Here is a 17,899-nt window from a genome sequence, read left to right as displayed (position 1 = left end):
TCACTTTCCAAAATAGGTGGTTCAACTGAATAGAAACAACTAGAAGAACTTAAAAAAAGCAAGCTTCATTCTTCTACAGAAAAGTTTCCTCTGCCCGGAAATTAGCACAGACATTAAGAGGTATTGTGTCTATGAAGGCAAAAAAAAAAATAGATTTCTAAAGGACTTTGACAACATTTCACTATGTAAATCCCAATGGACTTTGAACCACTTTGCAGTGCTTTTGAAATTAAGTTGTAGAATATCCTGATTCCAGATGATAAATACAGAAAATTGAAGATAGATGTGATCAAAGTTTAGTAAAATCACCTAAGTGCTTTTCAGAACTGACAGCAGTCTAAATTACCTAATTAAATTAAAGAACATAATTAAAAGAAAAAAAGCCTTAGATTTTTGAGCAGTCCTTTTCATCTTTTGGTCCTTCAAATAACTTACTTTACAAATGTTTGAGAGTCACAAGAGATCTGTTAACCACAACACACAAAGCTGTAATACAGGAAAACAGTTCTAACTTACCCCTTTTTTCACTAGGTCACCACTGTTGGGTTTTCTCACTGTGATATCGGATGTGTTCCCAATAGGCTTTTCAGCAGGAAGTGGTGGAGGGCTATGGGGGATGTCATTTAAAGCTGCAAAAAGACCAAAAATTCCCAAATGAAATTCAAATTAATAGCTTCTTTACATGGATCAACAATAGACAAAATGGGGCATTTTTCTGTGAATGCAACTTCCTTCCTCAAAGCCAGAGCAGCCAATGGGAAGAACCACTTAAAGACTAGCGAAGAGAAAAGGGACATGAAGCAAACATTGCAACTCTGAGGCTGAATTCAGGAGTACTTCCCACCCTGCATAACAGATCTTCACTTTACTCTCAGGACACCAGCAAGTTATTCTAGAGTTTCAGGGTTTCAGCTGCAAAACTCACTGATATAATATTAGATGAGTAGAAGAGTTTCTACCCCTGGGAATGTCAGACTCATTACTGGATACCCCTGAAACACCATCACCATCTCTCAGCCACATTTCTAAACCGGCTCACTTTTTTTTCAGCTGTCAGCTCCTGGAATATCCTTCAGGCTGGAAAACAGCTGAGGGTTATTTCAAGTAACCCTGAAAGATCAGGAGACTTGGATGGAAGAATCTCCAGAAAGGTAAAGGCAAGAAAATAAAGCGTTGCCTGCTACAAAATTCAGGGTGACAGAAAACAGAGACAGAAGCTCCTGGGCAGTCTTTAAGGAGTTAAGCAAATTTAGGACATGGAAGAGGAAACAGTAAGCTCTTACTAGGAAAGAGTGATGATGTCCTTGGTCTCAATAAAGAATATAAAACTCTGGTAATTATATGACATTTGCTTTGAATGTCTCAGCCACTGAAACCTGGGAAGCACTTGGACAAGTTTTGCCAGCATATTTACCAAACATTTAGTCTTTATATATTGGAACCTTGTCATCTATTTTACAATGTGTTTGTATATCAAGAAAATTCATTTAACAGAATGAATTTCAGACACTTAAGCTCTTCTGAATTCCTGCTGGACTCGGAGTTAAGTAAAAATATGTGTAGACAGTCTGGACATTTACAGAGTGAAGACAACAAAGAAGAGAGATGCTGTCCAAAAGAAAACTTTCAGTTGCTCATTCCATGAAAAATACTCTCCACAAAGAAACAATACATAGGAAGGAGAAGTGCTGTTTATTTTTAACACCTCTGTTGCATTACTATGATGTAAATCACTGCTGTGATATTTAAAAATTCATCAGTTCAAGGATAAATCCCTGATTCTTAGGAACAGATCATAGTTACTGTGTTGGCAGTGACCAAGCATGGGGGGAAAAAGTTAGAAAGTTCATCACTCTTCTAAGCTAGTGTGATGGATGAAAAATAAAAAACAATACCTGACAGTAATTGCAAAAGAAACCTTCTCTTATCACATCTTACTGACATATAAAAAGCACGAGACATTTATTTATCCACTTCAAATCTTGCTATATACACAGATGGTCTGATTTTCTCTCCCTTACTCTTCATAAGACAAAATTAAAGGAACTAAAGGAAGATAAAAAACCTGAACAAGTAGATGGCAGGTGTTCTTTTCAGTGATTTCTAAGTGTAATAACTGAAGTGGAAGTTTAATGCTTCCTTTCTAATCACATCTCAACAAAAATGCTAATGCTAATTGAATACTTTACTGGAGTTCAAATTCCTAAGCATCCAACTCTATCTCCTTTTTGGTAGTGCTGGATGGGTGGCTTTGTTGTTGTTGTTGATAATTAGGGGTTTTTTTGGTATTTTTTATTTGTTTGTTTATTGGAGTTTTTCTTTTTGGTTTGTGCTGGTTCCTGACAGAATTTATCTCCCTCAATATGGTGAAAGACCCCCTGTACTGAGATTATGTGGCCCTTTTACAATGTAAATCCTACTATATCCATGTTATACCTTGATCCAGTTGTACTTTTCCCACTTTTTAACTTTTAACAGCTTACATTTCTGCAGCAGCTCCTATCTGACAAAAAACTACTCTGCTTTCTTGGAATCTGCTTCTGTTCCTCCATATCCCATTAATCTTCCAGCCACAGACTCCCATAAAGCAGTCCTTCACACCCTCCTGACATTTGTAGCTAAGTACAGGACGACGGGCAGTCTTCTCTGGAAAGCTAAATTACCACTAGAGAGCAGCAAGGGACCAGTTATTTACAAGTTCGAAAGAGAACTGTCTCAGACAAAAAAAAGAAAAGAAAACGAAAAAAACTGTCAGGTGGTTGGTAGCAGTTTGTTTGGTTTTGGTTTTTTTATAATGGAAATGACAATCTCTTTATGGAGAAGAACTATGTCAGGGGTTCTTCACAGTAGCTCACAAACATGTTCTTCTAACTGAAAAAAACCTTTTATTTACAATCAGATATTAACAGAAAGACTTTTCCTCACAGCTTTATCTTCAGTCTTTCTGCATTTTTAATCATTACCACTGCACTTCTCACATATGCAGGGGACAACAAAATGTAGTATTTTAGCGCTGGGTTGGTGACAGGGGGAGATGGAAACTTGGGAAATAATAAGAGAAAGTCTCAGGAGAAAAGCCACCTGGACATACTGTTGCTACAAGTTGACTCTACACATACTCAGTGTAGCAAAACACGATTTTGAAATATGAGTTTTAAGAGTTATCTTCTGACATTTCTCCCTAAGCTCTGAAGATAAAACATTAGGCTAAACAGAAACAAGCATATACTCCAGTGTACAAAGATCAACACAAAGATCTTGTGGCTCCCAGGAAGCTTGGGAGCAGCGTTAAAATAACATCAGCTGAGGTCAGAGCCAAAATCAATTTGGCCAATCAGCTCCGTGATAAGGTTTAGCTGACAAAACAAGCTCGCCTCTGCGGGAAGGGTCTCCCGCTCTTCCCTGCCAGTGTTTAGATCTGCCTCACAAACACTCTTTCCCCTTTGATATGCATTAGCCCCATAAGGTTTGAGACATCAGACTCAGTGCAATGGAGGGAGCCAGATGAGGCATCTGGGAGGCATGGAGAGTGTAACATGATTCTCATCTATTTCTCCCTCCCACCACAGCCTTTAGGTTGGCTGCTCTGTCTTGTCAAACTGTACCACCTCTGGCACCTAATACAGCTAGTAAATAGCAAATCAATTAATAAACATTGAGTTCCAGGTGAAATTATTTTCTAATACATTTCTCAGACAATTTGGGAGAAGAACTTACGTTTCCCGGGTTTAGCTGGGATTCGGATCACAGTGGGTTTCCGAGCTAAAGCTGATTGAGCCGGCTGTTCCTTTGCAGTTTCACTTCTGGTGAGCAACTGAAATGGATCTAAAAGGGGAAAAAAAACCCCGACATATTTAATATTTATTTGTTGAACACCTATCTCACCAAGTAGTGCTTCCATTATTAAGGATATTTACACTTCACACCCAAGATAGTAATAAAAAAAATAAATAAATTAGGCTGATGCAACTAGTGTACTCAGCAATTTGTACATAATATGTCTTCTTTGTACATCTGCATTCATAGCTGACTTAACACAGACATGCTCCAGATACCTTCTGGGATTATATAAGCCACTGAACAAGAGAAACTGCATTGCTTGGCAATAGGGACCTGAAATCAGAATGGCTTTAGGGAAATGTTTTCAAAGCAGTTGCTCTGATATGTAGACATAGCTGTGAACACATTCACTATAAGTTTTAATCAATAAAATCTAGTCAAAGCTAAACGATCAGCACTGCAGCAGATAAAATGCCTACAGAAACAAAACAAAACAAAACATTTGAATATTACCAATTACAAAATGTCTTTGCTGTAGAACAACTAATTCCCTTGAAGATTCTGTATCACTTTATTGGTTATAAACCTAATGACATGGAGGAGACTGGTTCAGACCAAGGACTGGGAGTTGTGCCTGAGCTCTGCCCCTGCCTGTATCACTCATTCCTTTACAAGCCTTTCCAATCATTCCATTGGTAACACAGGAGCAATGTTTTCCATGCTTCACAAACTTCAGCACTGGCATCTTATTAATAGGCATGGGAACATAGGCACATGTAGAAGGCAGCTGTAAAAATACTTGTGCATAAATAAAAACCAAATCAATGGGTCTTTCTCATGTACACCTTCATGTCAAAGAGCGATACCACATTTACACCTCTCCTCTCTTGTTAACAACTGCTACTTCTTTCTCTGACATTACCAGAAACTGCTGTAAAATGGCAATGCTTAACGATATCATAAAAGTGTGAAGTAGAAACTGGAGAAGCACTCTGGATGATAAATTCTCCATGACACATATTCCTAGCCACAACAACTGAGTCTGATCTCCTCTGGTGGCCTTTTTAGATGTATAGCTCAATGAGATGTTATTTATGGAGTGTCAGAGTCTAAGAGAGCAAGTATGCTGGGCATCTCTTTAAATGCTTCATGACTTTTATAAAAGTATACCCTTTCTCAAAACTACTGCCACGCTTCCTGACTAATTTGGAAAACCCTGTATTTAACAAATCTTTATCTTCAACGCTTATAAAAACCAATTAAAATTATGCAATATTAACTCATGATTTCTTCTAAGTAATCTTGGATAGCATATCACAATGTGGTTTAGCAAGACACAACAAATCTGTGTCTGGGAATTTCCGTAAGATTTAGGAAAATCCAGAAAAACAGTACTTATTTATGAACAATCTCATGCCCTCCTGGATGCACATAAGTTTGGTGGCCACAGCTCCCCAGGTTCTTCTGCCTCTCCCCTTCCTGGATGCTTCTCCCTGCTGCAGGCAGCCCCCTCCCTTTGCCCCCCGCTCCCGTTGCCAGCGTGCAGCTGTCACACAGTAGGGACCACGTGCCACAGAGCCCGTGCATGTTCACCCCTGCTCAGATGTCCACCTCCCACTAGCCCCTTGCTTAAGGCTTCCTTCACAGGTGGATCCAGCATGTATAGGTGTGCTATGTGGGTTTGTGCCATGGCCTCTCTCCAAGTCAAGACAGGCTCCCCAGAAATTCACCTGGGTACCTTCATATCACATTTTCAATCATGAATCAAGTACATCAGTTCCCTCTGTCAAGCTACTTGTACAACACTTCAGGTACAAAGGATCATGACAGGTCAACAATCTGTCTACAGCTAAAGGTATAATTACAAATAAGCTCTGTTACCATCTAGACAGAAGATGGCTCCGTCACATTGTGCTCAATGACCCTGGTGCATCCAGAAACTAGGCACAGGCAACCAACACTATTTTAGAAGGTAAGGGCAAAACTGACATCTTGCTGAAGTTACAGATTAGCACTAGTCAGTAAAAGGTTTGTGTTTCTTCAATGAAAGCTGCATCAGAGTAAGAGTTTTTCTAGAATTCTTGAAAACACAGACCACAAGAGGGGTGGAAGCATTCTGGCAGTACAGTCATTACAAGAAACAAAAATCCCTTTGTCTGCTAGCTACAATGCTAACTCTTGAATTGCATTAAAACCCCCAAAGATTTATCTAATCTTAACTCTTGTCCTGGTGTTCAGAGTGACTTTAAGTGCAGCTGAAAAAGAGAGAAAACTTGGGCTTTCTTCTCTCTTTCAGTTATCTGGCAACTCTATGACACATTTGAGGAGTGACCCTGGCGGGGCAGTAGGGTAGTGGGGCCTCAAGGCTGCACTGGCCCATTGGGATGCTGGAGAGACAGGACAAACAGAAGAAAGGTAAGCAAGGCTAAGTCATGGGCTCCTTGACACAGCAGGACCATAAGGAACACACTGGCACACACAGTACCTCCCAGGATAAGGTCCTGCAGAGGTTAGGGAAGTTTTGCATGAACAATGAAGAAACAGTTTTCCAAAGCCTCCATCTTATAAAAATATAGACATTGTGAGACCAAGTGGAAATGCTCTAAACACCCAAAATAATCACAGTTCTGTATTCTTGTAAATTTATAGGAGATTTAAAATTGTACAAAATTGCTGTTTGTCAGCTGTTAATCACTGCTATGCATAGAAATGGTTTTCTTGACCATTCAACAGTTGGCAGAGGTCTCCACATCAAAACATCTGATAATTTTAAGTCTGAGAAAAGTAATTTCTAAGGTTGAGAAAACCATTTGATGAACGTTAGTTTTCCACTCATTATCTGATGTTCAATTATACTGTTGTCACCTCATAATTAGTTTAAAACTCATTACCTTGTTTGTGTTATTCCATTCCCCAGTGCTGGGTTTGCAGCAGAAATTGGCTGAGAAAACAACTGTGCTGCTTTGTGCAATGGGACTGACAACATATCAAATTTTTATGTTGTTTAACAACAATTGGGCATCGTTTGAGCATAATTCACGGAGGTGTGAAAACAGAACTGTTAATATACTCATTTAAAGCTTCTCAGCTCAAGGAAATTAATCTGCAAGTCATTTTTCATAACACATATCAACAGATTTCTATTGATTTTTTTTATTAAACTTTTAGAACGATGCTTAAAGTTTGTGTCTTCCTTAGTTTCATTTTTTTACAGCTTCTGTTTCAAAGGTTTATGTGATAACATATGTTAGTGTGCTTGTACACAGGAAAGACAAATGAAAGCTCTGTATTCAAACACACTGTATATCACCTCTTTTCTTTCAACAGTTTAGGAGACAGCCTTTTCCCCCCATTTTCATTTACTACCCTTGTTTAAAATAAAAAATTAGGAGCTTACAGAACAAACACTGGTTTTGCCCATGTGAAGAGGATGGACAGATATCTTTCTGAAATATTTATTGGTATCTTTAAGTGAGAGGGAGTAAGAGGTAACAGATACCTCAGCAGCAATAAGGGGTATCTCCAAACAAATAATATGTGGAAAGTTAAAAGCACAGACTAGTACTATCTGTTGTGAAGTGCTCAGTCTTGCAAGGAGTACTCAGTACACATGAGAACAACGTAGTACAAAAGGTGGGGATGCTGACATGAACCCCACTTGCCACTACAGAAGTATGCAGCTGTGGTTTTTAATTAAAAAAACTAAAAAAACTAAATCGGCTCATACATTCTCTTCACACAGAACAGGACTGTTGTCAGAGTCTTCCAGGAATAGAGAATAGACACAAACCTCATCAACAAATGTTTTTATTAAAACCTAGGCCCATAAAAACACTCTGGTGTTTATGGAGGCATACTCAACCCATATCTGGGGAAGATTCTCAACAAACAGGTCCTCCTAGTAATACATCTGAAGATTCAATGGAAATCTGACAGATAACATCCCAGAGAAGAATGAGGTTCATGCTCAAGAAACACTGTGAAATGCCACAATCAAAAGTCTGATGTTCACTCAGACATTTTAAACCTCAACCTATTTACAACTACAAAGAGATGTACTAGACAGGTATCCTACCTAAATTCTAGCATCGGTGATTTTCCCAATCTGTTTTCCACAGCATTTTTCATCAAGACAAATAACAGTTTGCTGTTCTTAGAAATGGTATTTCTGACACAGAGAAAATAATACGGACTACATCACATTTCACAAAAGAAGTGATTTGCGGTTCCCTCTGCATGGAAAATTGTCATGATGTGGTCATGATCATATATTTTAACAGGCTGGGAAATTAAAAAAGAAAAAAAACCCCAAACCAAACAAAACAGACACAGTACGATGCAGGTTCTTTCAGGATCTGATCTGTGAACAACATGAAAGTAAGTTCAAGTGAAACTCAGGCTTCTCAGCATTCTCTTAACACTGGGAAACTAGACCAGCTCACTCAAATAAAAGGAATACAGTATTATACAGCAGGAGACTTAGTATCCTTTCAGATTTAAAATTGGAGCAGAGGAAAAGTACATCTGCTTTGCAGAAGGAGCCTAGCAATCAGTGTGACAAAAGTGCACAAAGACAAAGAATTATATAGAATTTTGTATTCTCTGGAAAGTATAGAAAAAGAATTTGCCAAGAGATGCAACAGAAGATCTGACCTAAATGTACTCGTTGAAAATGCAAGCTGTCCTTAGCTGAGCAATGGAATGTCTCATCCACAGTGTCAGAAAGCTGGAGAGCAGATAAAATCTACTAGAACAGCAAAATTTCTTGGGCTATTGTAACACTGAACGGCAATAAAAGCATTCATGAGGTGGGAAACTACACATGTACTACTCATACACAGACAGAGACACACAGATGGACCTTTTCTGAGCTTTCAGCACTTCTCTCTCAAAGTCTTGGAATCCCCACACTTTGTACCTGAGTATATCTAAAAACATAACCATTTGGTTCATTGCTAGATTGCCCATACTAGTAAAGGTAATAGAAATTGCAGTGCCTTTGGCACAAAACAACTGTGTATCCCAGCACGAGCTAATATGTGAGAGTTTGGAGGCTACTCCTACATCATTAATCTATTTTGCTAGTTGAAGTAAGATTAGGATAGTTCAGATTGCAAGAGCCTTCAGGAGGTCTCTAATCAAACCTCCTGCCCAGAACAGGTCAGCTATGAGGGCATGTTGTTAGAAATTGGTTACGTAACCTGGTCTAACTTCAAAAACTGGATGCCAGAGGGTATTTGGACATACACTGGGTGACAAAGAAAATAAGCCTCCAAGTTACCCTGGAGATTAAGAAACACAGCCTTGTCCATTCTTTCCAGGTGAATAAATGGTTGTTCACTGGCAAGAGATTTCAGCGTCCCAAAACAGGCTAGCTGGAAATTTCCAAAACAGGTAATGGGAAGCAGTAGGGCAGACAAAATCTTTTCCTATTGAAAATGTGAAGGACAAGGTAATTTATAATATTGTTTAAAATACCTATCTACTCTCTTGCAAGAATCTCACGTTTTCAGCAAAGGAAAAAAATAGTTTTATTTAAAAACATTTTTTTCAAATAAGCATTTTATTGTTCTTTAACAAACTTTCTGATCAAAGGATGTCTGCATTTTGTTACTGTAAAACAAATTTAATTATCAGAGAAGACAGATCTTATTAAGAACATTATTACTTGTGTGTTACCACTTAACAAGCATCTATAGACCCAGAACTCAAAAACAAATTCATTTGCATTTGACAACTTAAAGGGCTCCTCATCTATTACATAGCTATGATTTAAAAACCTTTTTTGTTTCCTCAACCTAGATATAAGGCCCTCTCCTGCAGCAACAGTGGAGCTCCTTTCAAGGCCCTTGAAGGCTCCAATTTACATTTACTAAGCAAACATCTGTAGTGACTGAAGAGTTAATGGATGCTTGTTGCCACTTCTGCTGGAGACTGCCAACCCTGCAGCAAAACCAACAGGACACAACACAGACCTGAACCTCCACTACTCCACCCCACAGCAGCATGTCTTCAGGCAAATCTGTTTTTATAAGAGGTTTAAGCCAAAGAGCAGATTAAAATGGATGAAACAGCTCGTTCTTTTCTGGGGTTCATACTTTTGGCAGTAAGTAAAAAAGGAGACAGGTGTCTTTAATATAACCACAATAAGAGTCATTGGAAGTAATGCAGCAGAACCTTAAGAAAAGCTGCATTATTTTGAAGATATGTCTGGACTAATCTACAAGTTAGAACTATTTCAGTTCTTTTCTGTTTTTCTTCTCCTTCCTGAGGAAGCAATTAAAAACAAGCAGCTGGGCAATATCGCCACAGCAGACAAATCTGGAGTTACTAAAGCAGCAGTTTTTATGAATTGTCTATAATGCCACACAAATGCCACCATTCATGCTGTAAGAAGGAACAATACACATAAATGGATAGCAGAAATGGTTTGGTTGGGTTTTTTTTTCACCCTACAGGCAGAAATGAACCTTTATACTACAATAAAATAGTTAGATAGACAGACAGACAGATAGATAAGACAATTAAGAAATGCAGTAGTTGTACTACTGTTCAAACTAAATCTAATGAAGCTATCAAAATGTGAGCTGTGTCCTGCTGGTAAGGTAAGGCTCTTTCTGAACTACTTTTCAAAGAATTTGGTTTAAATTTAGTTCTGGTATGTTAGGCACAGAGCAATCAATGAATTATATGGTGTTTTAGAGAGAAGGAAGCATAGCTCCCCTTATGTGAAAAGGAAGAAAAATATTCTAGCAAGATTTACCTCCAGTTTTAATCTAAATGCACACTTTAAATGCACAGTTACCTTATTTTCTTTGTCCAAAACACACGTCAGAACATTCAGCAAGCAGGCACACTACATGCTTTGACACAGCAACTAACACAAATTATGGTTAAAATCATGGGTCTTCTGAAGCCATGAATTTACACTTGGTTAAACTTGCACTAGCATTTAATTTCCAAGTCTTTGTAAAAATGGGTAAGTGAGAAGAGAGCCCACCTGACAGATTACCAAAACTTCAGGAACTGCACAAATTCCTGTTATCAGCTATAAAAGAAATGTAAAAATATCCCACATGCTCCAGAATATCGCAACCATCATCCAAGCATTAGAACCTCAAGATGTAGAGTCCCAAACAGAACCCTTCGCATCTTAAAATGACTGGCTTGAACAGAAGTAGTTTCATTAGGATACAAACAACTTTGAACATTATCTCTGGCCTTTGAGTCCAAAATTATTGCACTTAAAACTGGCACCAATTTTGGCTGATGACAAAGCAGTTCTACAGATTTGACGTAGACTGACTTCTCCTTTCTGGCCCTTGGGCCAGCATCAGAGACATGAGTTGGATGCAAGATTCTGCCACAGTTCACCTCTAAAAATAAAATCATTACTGTTTGGATAAGGGTAAATTCACTCTACTAACAGCTGTGCTGTTGGAGATGCTGTCAAACACTGATGAAACCCATGGGATTGCCTGAGGTAAACTTGAAAGAGAATCATCCAGCGAGCTTAAACTACCAATTAAACACTGACAGTTAAACTGGTGGAACTATAAACTGTTTTGTTGTCCACACTGTTGATATTAGCACATACACAGTATTCAAATGTCTTTCACTACTGTGGAGATGGCAGCCTTCTGTTAGAGGAAGCGGATGTCTTATGTCAGTCAACTAAATTGCTGTGGAGACTCCGAATTTGTTTTGCCTGTTTCACCTTTTCATTCACATGCTCACTTCAACTTCTGCACCCTTCTCATCAACTCAACATTTCACTTTCTAACTTCCACACCAGCTTTAGCAGCAGCAGTGATTGATCTGTCCAGTTCCATTTGCATTAGTCTAAGTACCAGGCTCGGTTGTGCTGTACCAGAAAAAATGAAGCTTTGGGAACGCTGCAATCTGTGATGTAACACTGGTTCTTTGACAAAAAAGATGTTCGTGCTTGGTTTCAAACAGCACTGCATAAAAGCCTCCTTCCTTTCCTAGGGTTGCCATAACAACAAGCAGAGTGCTGTCATTTTGCTAAGTAATGACAATGACAAATATGTAAGAAATGTAAAGGTCTGGGGAACTGGGAGCAAGATTAGAGCTACTCTTCCTGCCTTCACAAAACATTTCACTGTGGATTCATCTTGCAAATCCTAAGCTGTTCCTACAGGAACGTGAGAAATAGCTAGTGTTAGTGCTCTGTGTTGCCTCATTTTCAGAAAGCCAGTGTTGTTCTTGTGGATACTCTGTCAAGACATTGCACAATATATGATCTTGAGCTCACAAATGACAGCAAAAATCTGGAATGAATCCTAATTTTACAGTGAAATAAACTGATAATGCTGTCAGACCTTTTTCTCTTTAGTAGGCAAGAAGTGATTACAGCAAAGATGACATTTTATTGCATGAACAAAATCACAGACAGGCGACTCAAGAAGTCAGGGAACTATTATTTGAATAATTCCTCTGTTAACCATGAGAATGGAAAGCATTTTCTTCTTAATTAAATCAAGAATAACACCTAGGACACTAATGAGAAAGAGTGACATTCTTACCACTTCATCGTGAAAGCTGGATTTTTTCAAGTGATTTTCATTTGTGAACACTCACTCTCTGATTTAATAGAAGAATTAATGCTATTTAATTTTTCCAGATTGAGGGAAAGTCTGTCCTTTACTGTACATAGCAAAAACATAATTTTCCTTTCAAAATATAAATATTCTCTGCTACTTAGAACAGTAGATTGGCCCACCCAAGCCACTCTATCACTCAACTCACTCTATCTCCCTCAACTGAACAGGGAGAGAAAAAATAACAAAACGCTCATGGGTTGAGAGAAGGACAGGGAGAGATCACTCACCAACTGCTGTCATGGGCAAAACAGACTCAACTTGGGGAAAAGTTACTTGAATTTATCACAAATCAAATCAGAGTAGGATAATGAGAAATAAACCCAAATCTTAAAAACACCTTCCTCCACCCCTCCCTTCTTCCTGGTCTCAACTTCCCTCACAGTTTTCTCTACCTTCCCTGCCAGTGAGACAGGAACGAGGCTGTGGTCAGCTCATCACAGACCCTCTCTGCTGCTCCTTCTTCCTCCTCAGAGGGGGGACTCCTCACGCTCTTTCCCTGCTCCAGCTTGGGGTCCCTCCTGCTCTGTTGGACATGGGGGAAGATTCTAGCAGCTTCTCAGAAAAAACCATCCTTGTAGCCTCCCACTACCAAAACCCTGCCATGCAAACCCAATAGATGAGAGTAAAAAGAAAAAAAGATGAAAAATCACTGCTAGTTTCTTAAACAAGCATTTTGTATGACACACCCTCTGCTTTAAAACACAACTCTCACTGGATTGCAATGGGGTTGGTAAGTTAAATCAGGACATAGTTGAATATTAAGAGAGCAAAACTTATTGCTATAAAATTTAATGATAGCCCAATCTGTGTTTTAAACTACCTAAAAGAGCATTAAAAAATCAATGCCAAGTGCTTAGTGGTATCAAACAAGGTTTATGAACAGGGACGTGGCTGTAGTAACTGATCCGTCCATATGAAATAATTATTTTCACTTATTAGAAAAAAATTGAAGTTGCTTAACTAGCATATAGCATGTGACAAGACAGGACAGAGAAAATAAGTAGGGACTGGTGACACAGAGTGTCCCCCTATGTTTGACAGAAGTTTCCCTAAATGCCACAAACATTGCTACTTCTCCAGACGACTAGGTTTCCCACTGCAGAACTTCAGGCACTTAAATAAATTAGTCAGATTAGATGGCAAGATATAAGATGTCCCAAGTTCCCCAGAGAAAATTGTGATACGTTCTAGAGGTGACATCTAGCATATAACATCAAGTCTTTAATCATTATTTTAATAATCACGTAATAAATCCAGCAGACAAGTTCTGAGATTTATACAGCCTTGAAACCTTCCGAGTCTCAAAATCCAGGTAACTTCATAGTGAAGTTACATAATAGAAAACCAAAAGTTTCATACACCCATATAAACCCTGTCAAGACACGTAGACATTACTCACAAAAGATCACATACCTGCAAAGAGTAACCACAGTGAACATTTAAAAAAATTTTTTCTTACCTGCTGCTGCTTCAGAATTGATGCTATCTTTAACTACACAAGTTGGACTTAAAGGCAAAACATCATCATCAAAACTGATCAGATCTCCTTCCACATCTAGTTTATTTTGCAAAGCAGGTGCTGAGGAGTTGGCTGCAGGTGACAATTCCCCCAGAGACTTGACAACTTTTTCTTGGACAGATACAGAAGCCCGTGAAGGAGCAGCAACCGGTTTTAGTGAGGCCAAAGACAGGGCAGGATTTTCTGCATAACATGACTTTTTAGGAACAAGAGGCCTTGGAGCAGGAACAGGACATCTCTTTTGTCCATCACTATTTTCTGCAACTGATCCACTCCTTGCATCAAGAAAATCACTACTGTTACTTTTAACAAGGCCAGGTTTTGGCTTCTTTGGCAGTTCAGGTTTGGTTCCAACACTGCTCCCAGCTACTTCAGGCTGAGGTTGCAATTCCTTGGAAGCTGCTGATTTGTTTTCGGTCCACACATCCCAGTCTTCTGAAATTCTGCTTACCCCTGGCTTTGGAGCAACTACTGGCTTCTTTGTAGTAACAGACCTCGGGGTGAATGAACGAGGGGCAATTTCTGGCTTTTTTGCTAATCCTGAGGTATCATTAGTTCCTTGGGATTCAAAAACTTTGATCCTTGAAACAATACTATTTTGGCTCTTTTCTGTACTCATGCTGTCTGTCACCAAGTGATTGTCTAGTAAGCTGTCATCTGAAAGAGGTGACTGCTGAACTGCAGGTTGCTGCCGTTTTGTGGTGGGCTGGTTCACTTCTTCGCCATTGTCTGTCTCACTTTCAGTACTTTTGACCACAGGTCTGAGATTGCTTCTTGATCTTGGCTTTGGCACAGGACATATCACAGCATTGGGATTTTCTTGGCACCTCTGACCTTCAGGATTTTCAAAGACTATTAAAGGATTCTCATTTTCTGAAGGAGACTTAATCAGGAGAGATGCAGAAGGCCTAGGAGGTTTAGGAGGACTCTGCCCTGCTAACAGAAAAGGTTTCAGTTACCTATTCCAGAACACTTTATTTATGTTATGGTTTGACAGCCATCAGGATGGTCAACATGATGGTTTTCATTCAGAACTTACCAATGCTTGTGAAAATGCAGTGATCTTTCTAAAAAGATGCATGAAAAAATACACAAACTCTAGGAATAAGCTGAAGATTGCTGAAAGGCATGGTATCTACACGTTGTAAGTTCAAAACTACTTGTTAACCTGCAGCACTGAGGGGCCTGCAAACAACATCTATACCAAAGAAGAGTACAGTAACTTCCCCAGCTAGGTTTGCACACTTTTCAGTCTGAATGTATGACAGTGCTGCTATTTTGATTGGAGCTCCTCAGGCCTCAAAGCTCTGACTGTAATTACGGTTGAATCAAACAAAACTTTCAAGATTTAATTATAGTCTGAATGCAATGGTAACTCTTCAGAAGAGAAGATTTTTAGAGAAATTTAACTGTTATTCATATTAAATGCTGCACAGACCAATAATAGAGAACATTGAGGAAACAGAGTAAGGTTTACATTAAGGAGAAATCCAAATCAGCCTCACCTCGACAGCCTGCAGATTCCCAGTGTGTAGGCACACTAGTTTTTACATTACTTCCTGGCAAATGGCTGATTAGTTCCTCTGGAAAGTCAGTTTGTGTTGCAGAAGTAGTGGTATGTCTGGGAGCAGCAGCATTATTGTTATTTGTTGTATTGACTTGCACTTGATTGATTTCTTTTATCACCTGCTCATATGATGGTGGAAGCTACAAAATAGACAAATATTAATGTACATCCAGATATGATCCTTTAAAAAAAAGCCACCATATAAATTTAAAACCACTAAATTAACATATGCAGAGGAAAAGAACACTGTCATAAAATCTTCTATTCAATGTGATGAAAGCCTAAGCAAACAAAAACTCTGTTCCCCTCTTAATTTGCTTTTTACTTTGTAAATCAAACACACCTCACATAAATTCATGCTCACCTCAGCTGGAATACGTTCATTTCTTCTCCACTGAGCATGAGATGACGCAGAAGGGAATCCTAATCCCTGAGGAGTGACAGGGTTTGCACCTGGAAACCAGGAGGATGGTCGGAGGGGTTCAGCAGCAACTATTGTAATTTCAGGACGCCTGGAAATGAAGGCAAAGGAGAATAATTATCTAAAACATTTAAAAATAGTTCTTTTAAGTAAAAAACTCCAAGGTTTTCTTTTCATGGGAAATCAAAATAGCCCAGGTCTTTTTGATATAACCAAAGATAGTTTTCCATGACTTAAAAGCAACTTACTTGACCTTTCTAACAAACACACTTGGGCTTCTATTCAGAGCACCTAATTAAATGCCTAAGCCAGAAAGTAGGTTTATTGGCTTCAGTGAAATAATTTACATGCTTAAAGTACTTAAACACAAGTGTAACTCAATTAGATGGCAGAAGTCTTAGTCTTCATGGGATAATGAGAAGTAATCATGTGCTTGCCCTCAGCCTGCTACAGTGTGAAAACAGTAGGTAGTTAAAACTGCTTCTGGCTGGCTACCTTAAAACTTGTGTGTCCTCAGACCTCAAGGGAAACCTCTCACCGTGCTTAAGTGGGGCAGAAGCAGCCTCATGAAGCCTTTGGGACAGGGCCTCTTTGCTTACAGCATCGAGTACACCAGGGACTTCCGTGACAGTGAAGGCCCCATAGGTACTACCCTTGGTTTATTGCTGTACCAGCTGCTTCAGAGCATAAGCTGCAGGGATGGCCCACGTTCCCAGACCATGGCTCCCAGAGCACCACTGATCCAGCTGGAGTCTCACACAACATACACTTTGAAAAGGGAGTTTTGTGAGTAGACGACGCATCTGCTTACAGAAGGGTCTGCCTGCTAACAGAAATAAAACTGCAGAAGCGTAACTCCTAAAACTATTGTAAAAACAATTAAAAAAAAAAAAGAAGGGTACAGTTCCTTCACATCTAAAATAATGGCAGATTCAGTTCACCAGCTATCCAGGCTGATGACCTCCTTTCTCAGTGCCCTTTGAGCAACTGAAAGGAAGCCTGAAAGTGTGCTTATTTTCATTGTGAAATGATCCTGTAAATAGATGTCAGGAGAAGAAAACAGTTCTGCAGAGGTTTGACGGTTGGTTGCATTCTCTTTTTGAAGACACAAAAAAAGTTGATGAGAAAACTCCTCAAACTCTTAACCTACCTTGTGCTTAAGAATCATGGTATTTCTATTTTATTCTAAGTCTAGTTTATTTTTAAACACACTAAGGATAGAGAAAAGGAAAAAAAAATAATCTAGAGGAGACCTAACTGCAACATAAATAACAGCATCATACCTTCTATCCCTCTGTTGTTCACTATGGCTAGAGGTCCGAGAAGCTATTCAAAGAAAAGAAACAAAAGTTTTGAAAAGGTTAAAACACACTGTCACAGGAACATAATGAGGATAATAGCAGAGCTCTTACCAATCCACTATCAACGACATGGAGAACACCGAGTATTTGATCATAAATTCCAGATTTTAAGAGCGGCCAAGTTTAAAAAAAAATTATTTGCATTAAATATGAGAAGCTTTTAACACATTTAGGGTGCAGTTTCATAATCATTTAAAGTCACTCTGTGTCCAAGTTACCACCAAGAGAGATTGTCATGTCTCCTGTATTCTTCCTTGTCCCATGTTCTTGCATTCTGCATTGTGTTAAGAAAAGTTGAAACTTTTTTTTTCCTTAGTTAAAACAATGCATGAATAAAGCAACAAGAAGTGTTAAACATGTCTGACTTTTCCTTTTGATGGATCATTTCTGAGATGTTCTCTTTAATCTTTGTTTAATGTCTCTGTTTTTATAGATGGGAAAGGCACTAAGGCACAGAATCTAAGAAGGTATTTCACCGTCCTTTACATAAAAAGAAAAAATGAAATGTTCCAGCTAGATATTTGTTAAAGTTTAATCACTTGTGGACTAAAAGTTAGAAATATTTCTCTTATTTTCAAACCATGTGTTTGAGTTACATAAAACAAGCAAATCCTGACGCCTTCATTT

General features: G+C 38.8%; 1 protein-coding gene across 9 annotated transcripts in view; it reads right to left on the bottom strand.

Annotated features, from left to right (window-relative positions):
* Positions 1-17,899, bottom strand: part of SH3D19 (SH3 domain containing 19) — an 87,095-nt gene that overhangs the window by 17,557 nt on the left and 51,639 nt on the right. For 8 of the 9 annotated variants that reach the window (XM_051790581.1, XM_051790579.1, XM_051790580.1 and 5 more), the window contains 6 exons: positions 17,195-17,237; positions 15,855-16,002; positions 15,429-15,630; positions 13,864-14,859; positions 3,718-3,825; positions 517-629 (listed from right to left, as the gene is read on the bottom strand). In XM_051790581.1, the coding sequence (XP_051646541.1) occupies positions 517-629; positions 3,718-3,825; positions 13,864-14,859; positions 15,429-15,630; positions 15,855-16,002; positions 17,195-17,237 (1,610 nt within the window). The remainder of the gene's footprint in view (positions 1-516; positions 630-3,717; positions 3,826-13,863; positions 14,860-15,428; positions 15,631-15,854; positions 16,003-17,194; positions 17,238-17,899) is intronic. The other variant, XM_051790578.1, reaches the window with a different exon arrangement.

Source organism: Manacus candei, unplaced genomic scaffold (genome assembly GCF_025592945.1).
Source record: "Manacus candei isolate 608988 ecotype Guabito, Panama unplaced genomic scaffold, ASM2559294v1 h1tg000028l, whole genome shotgun sequence".
Taxonomy (NCBI): Eukaryota; Metazoa; Chordata; class Aves; order Passeriformes; family Pipridae; genus Manacus; species Manacus candei.
This window is presented reverse-complemented; position numbering and strand designations above follow the sequence as displayed.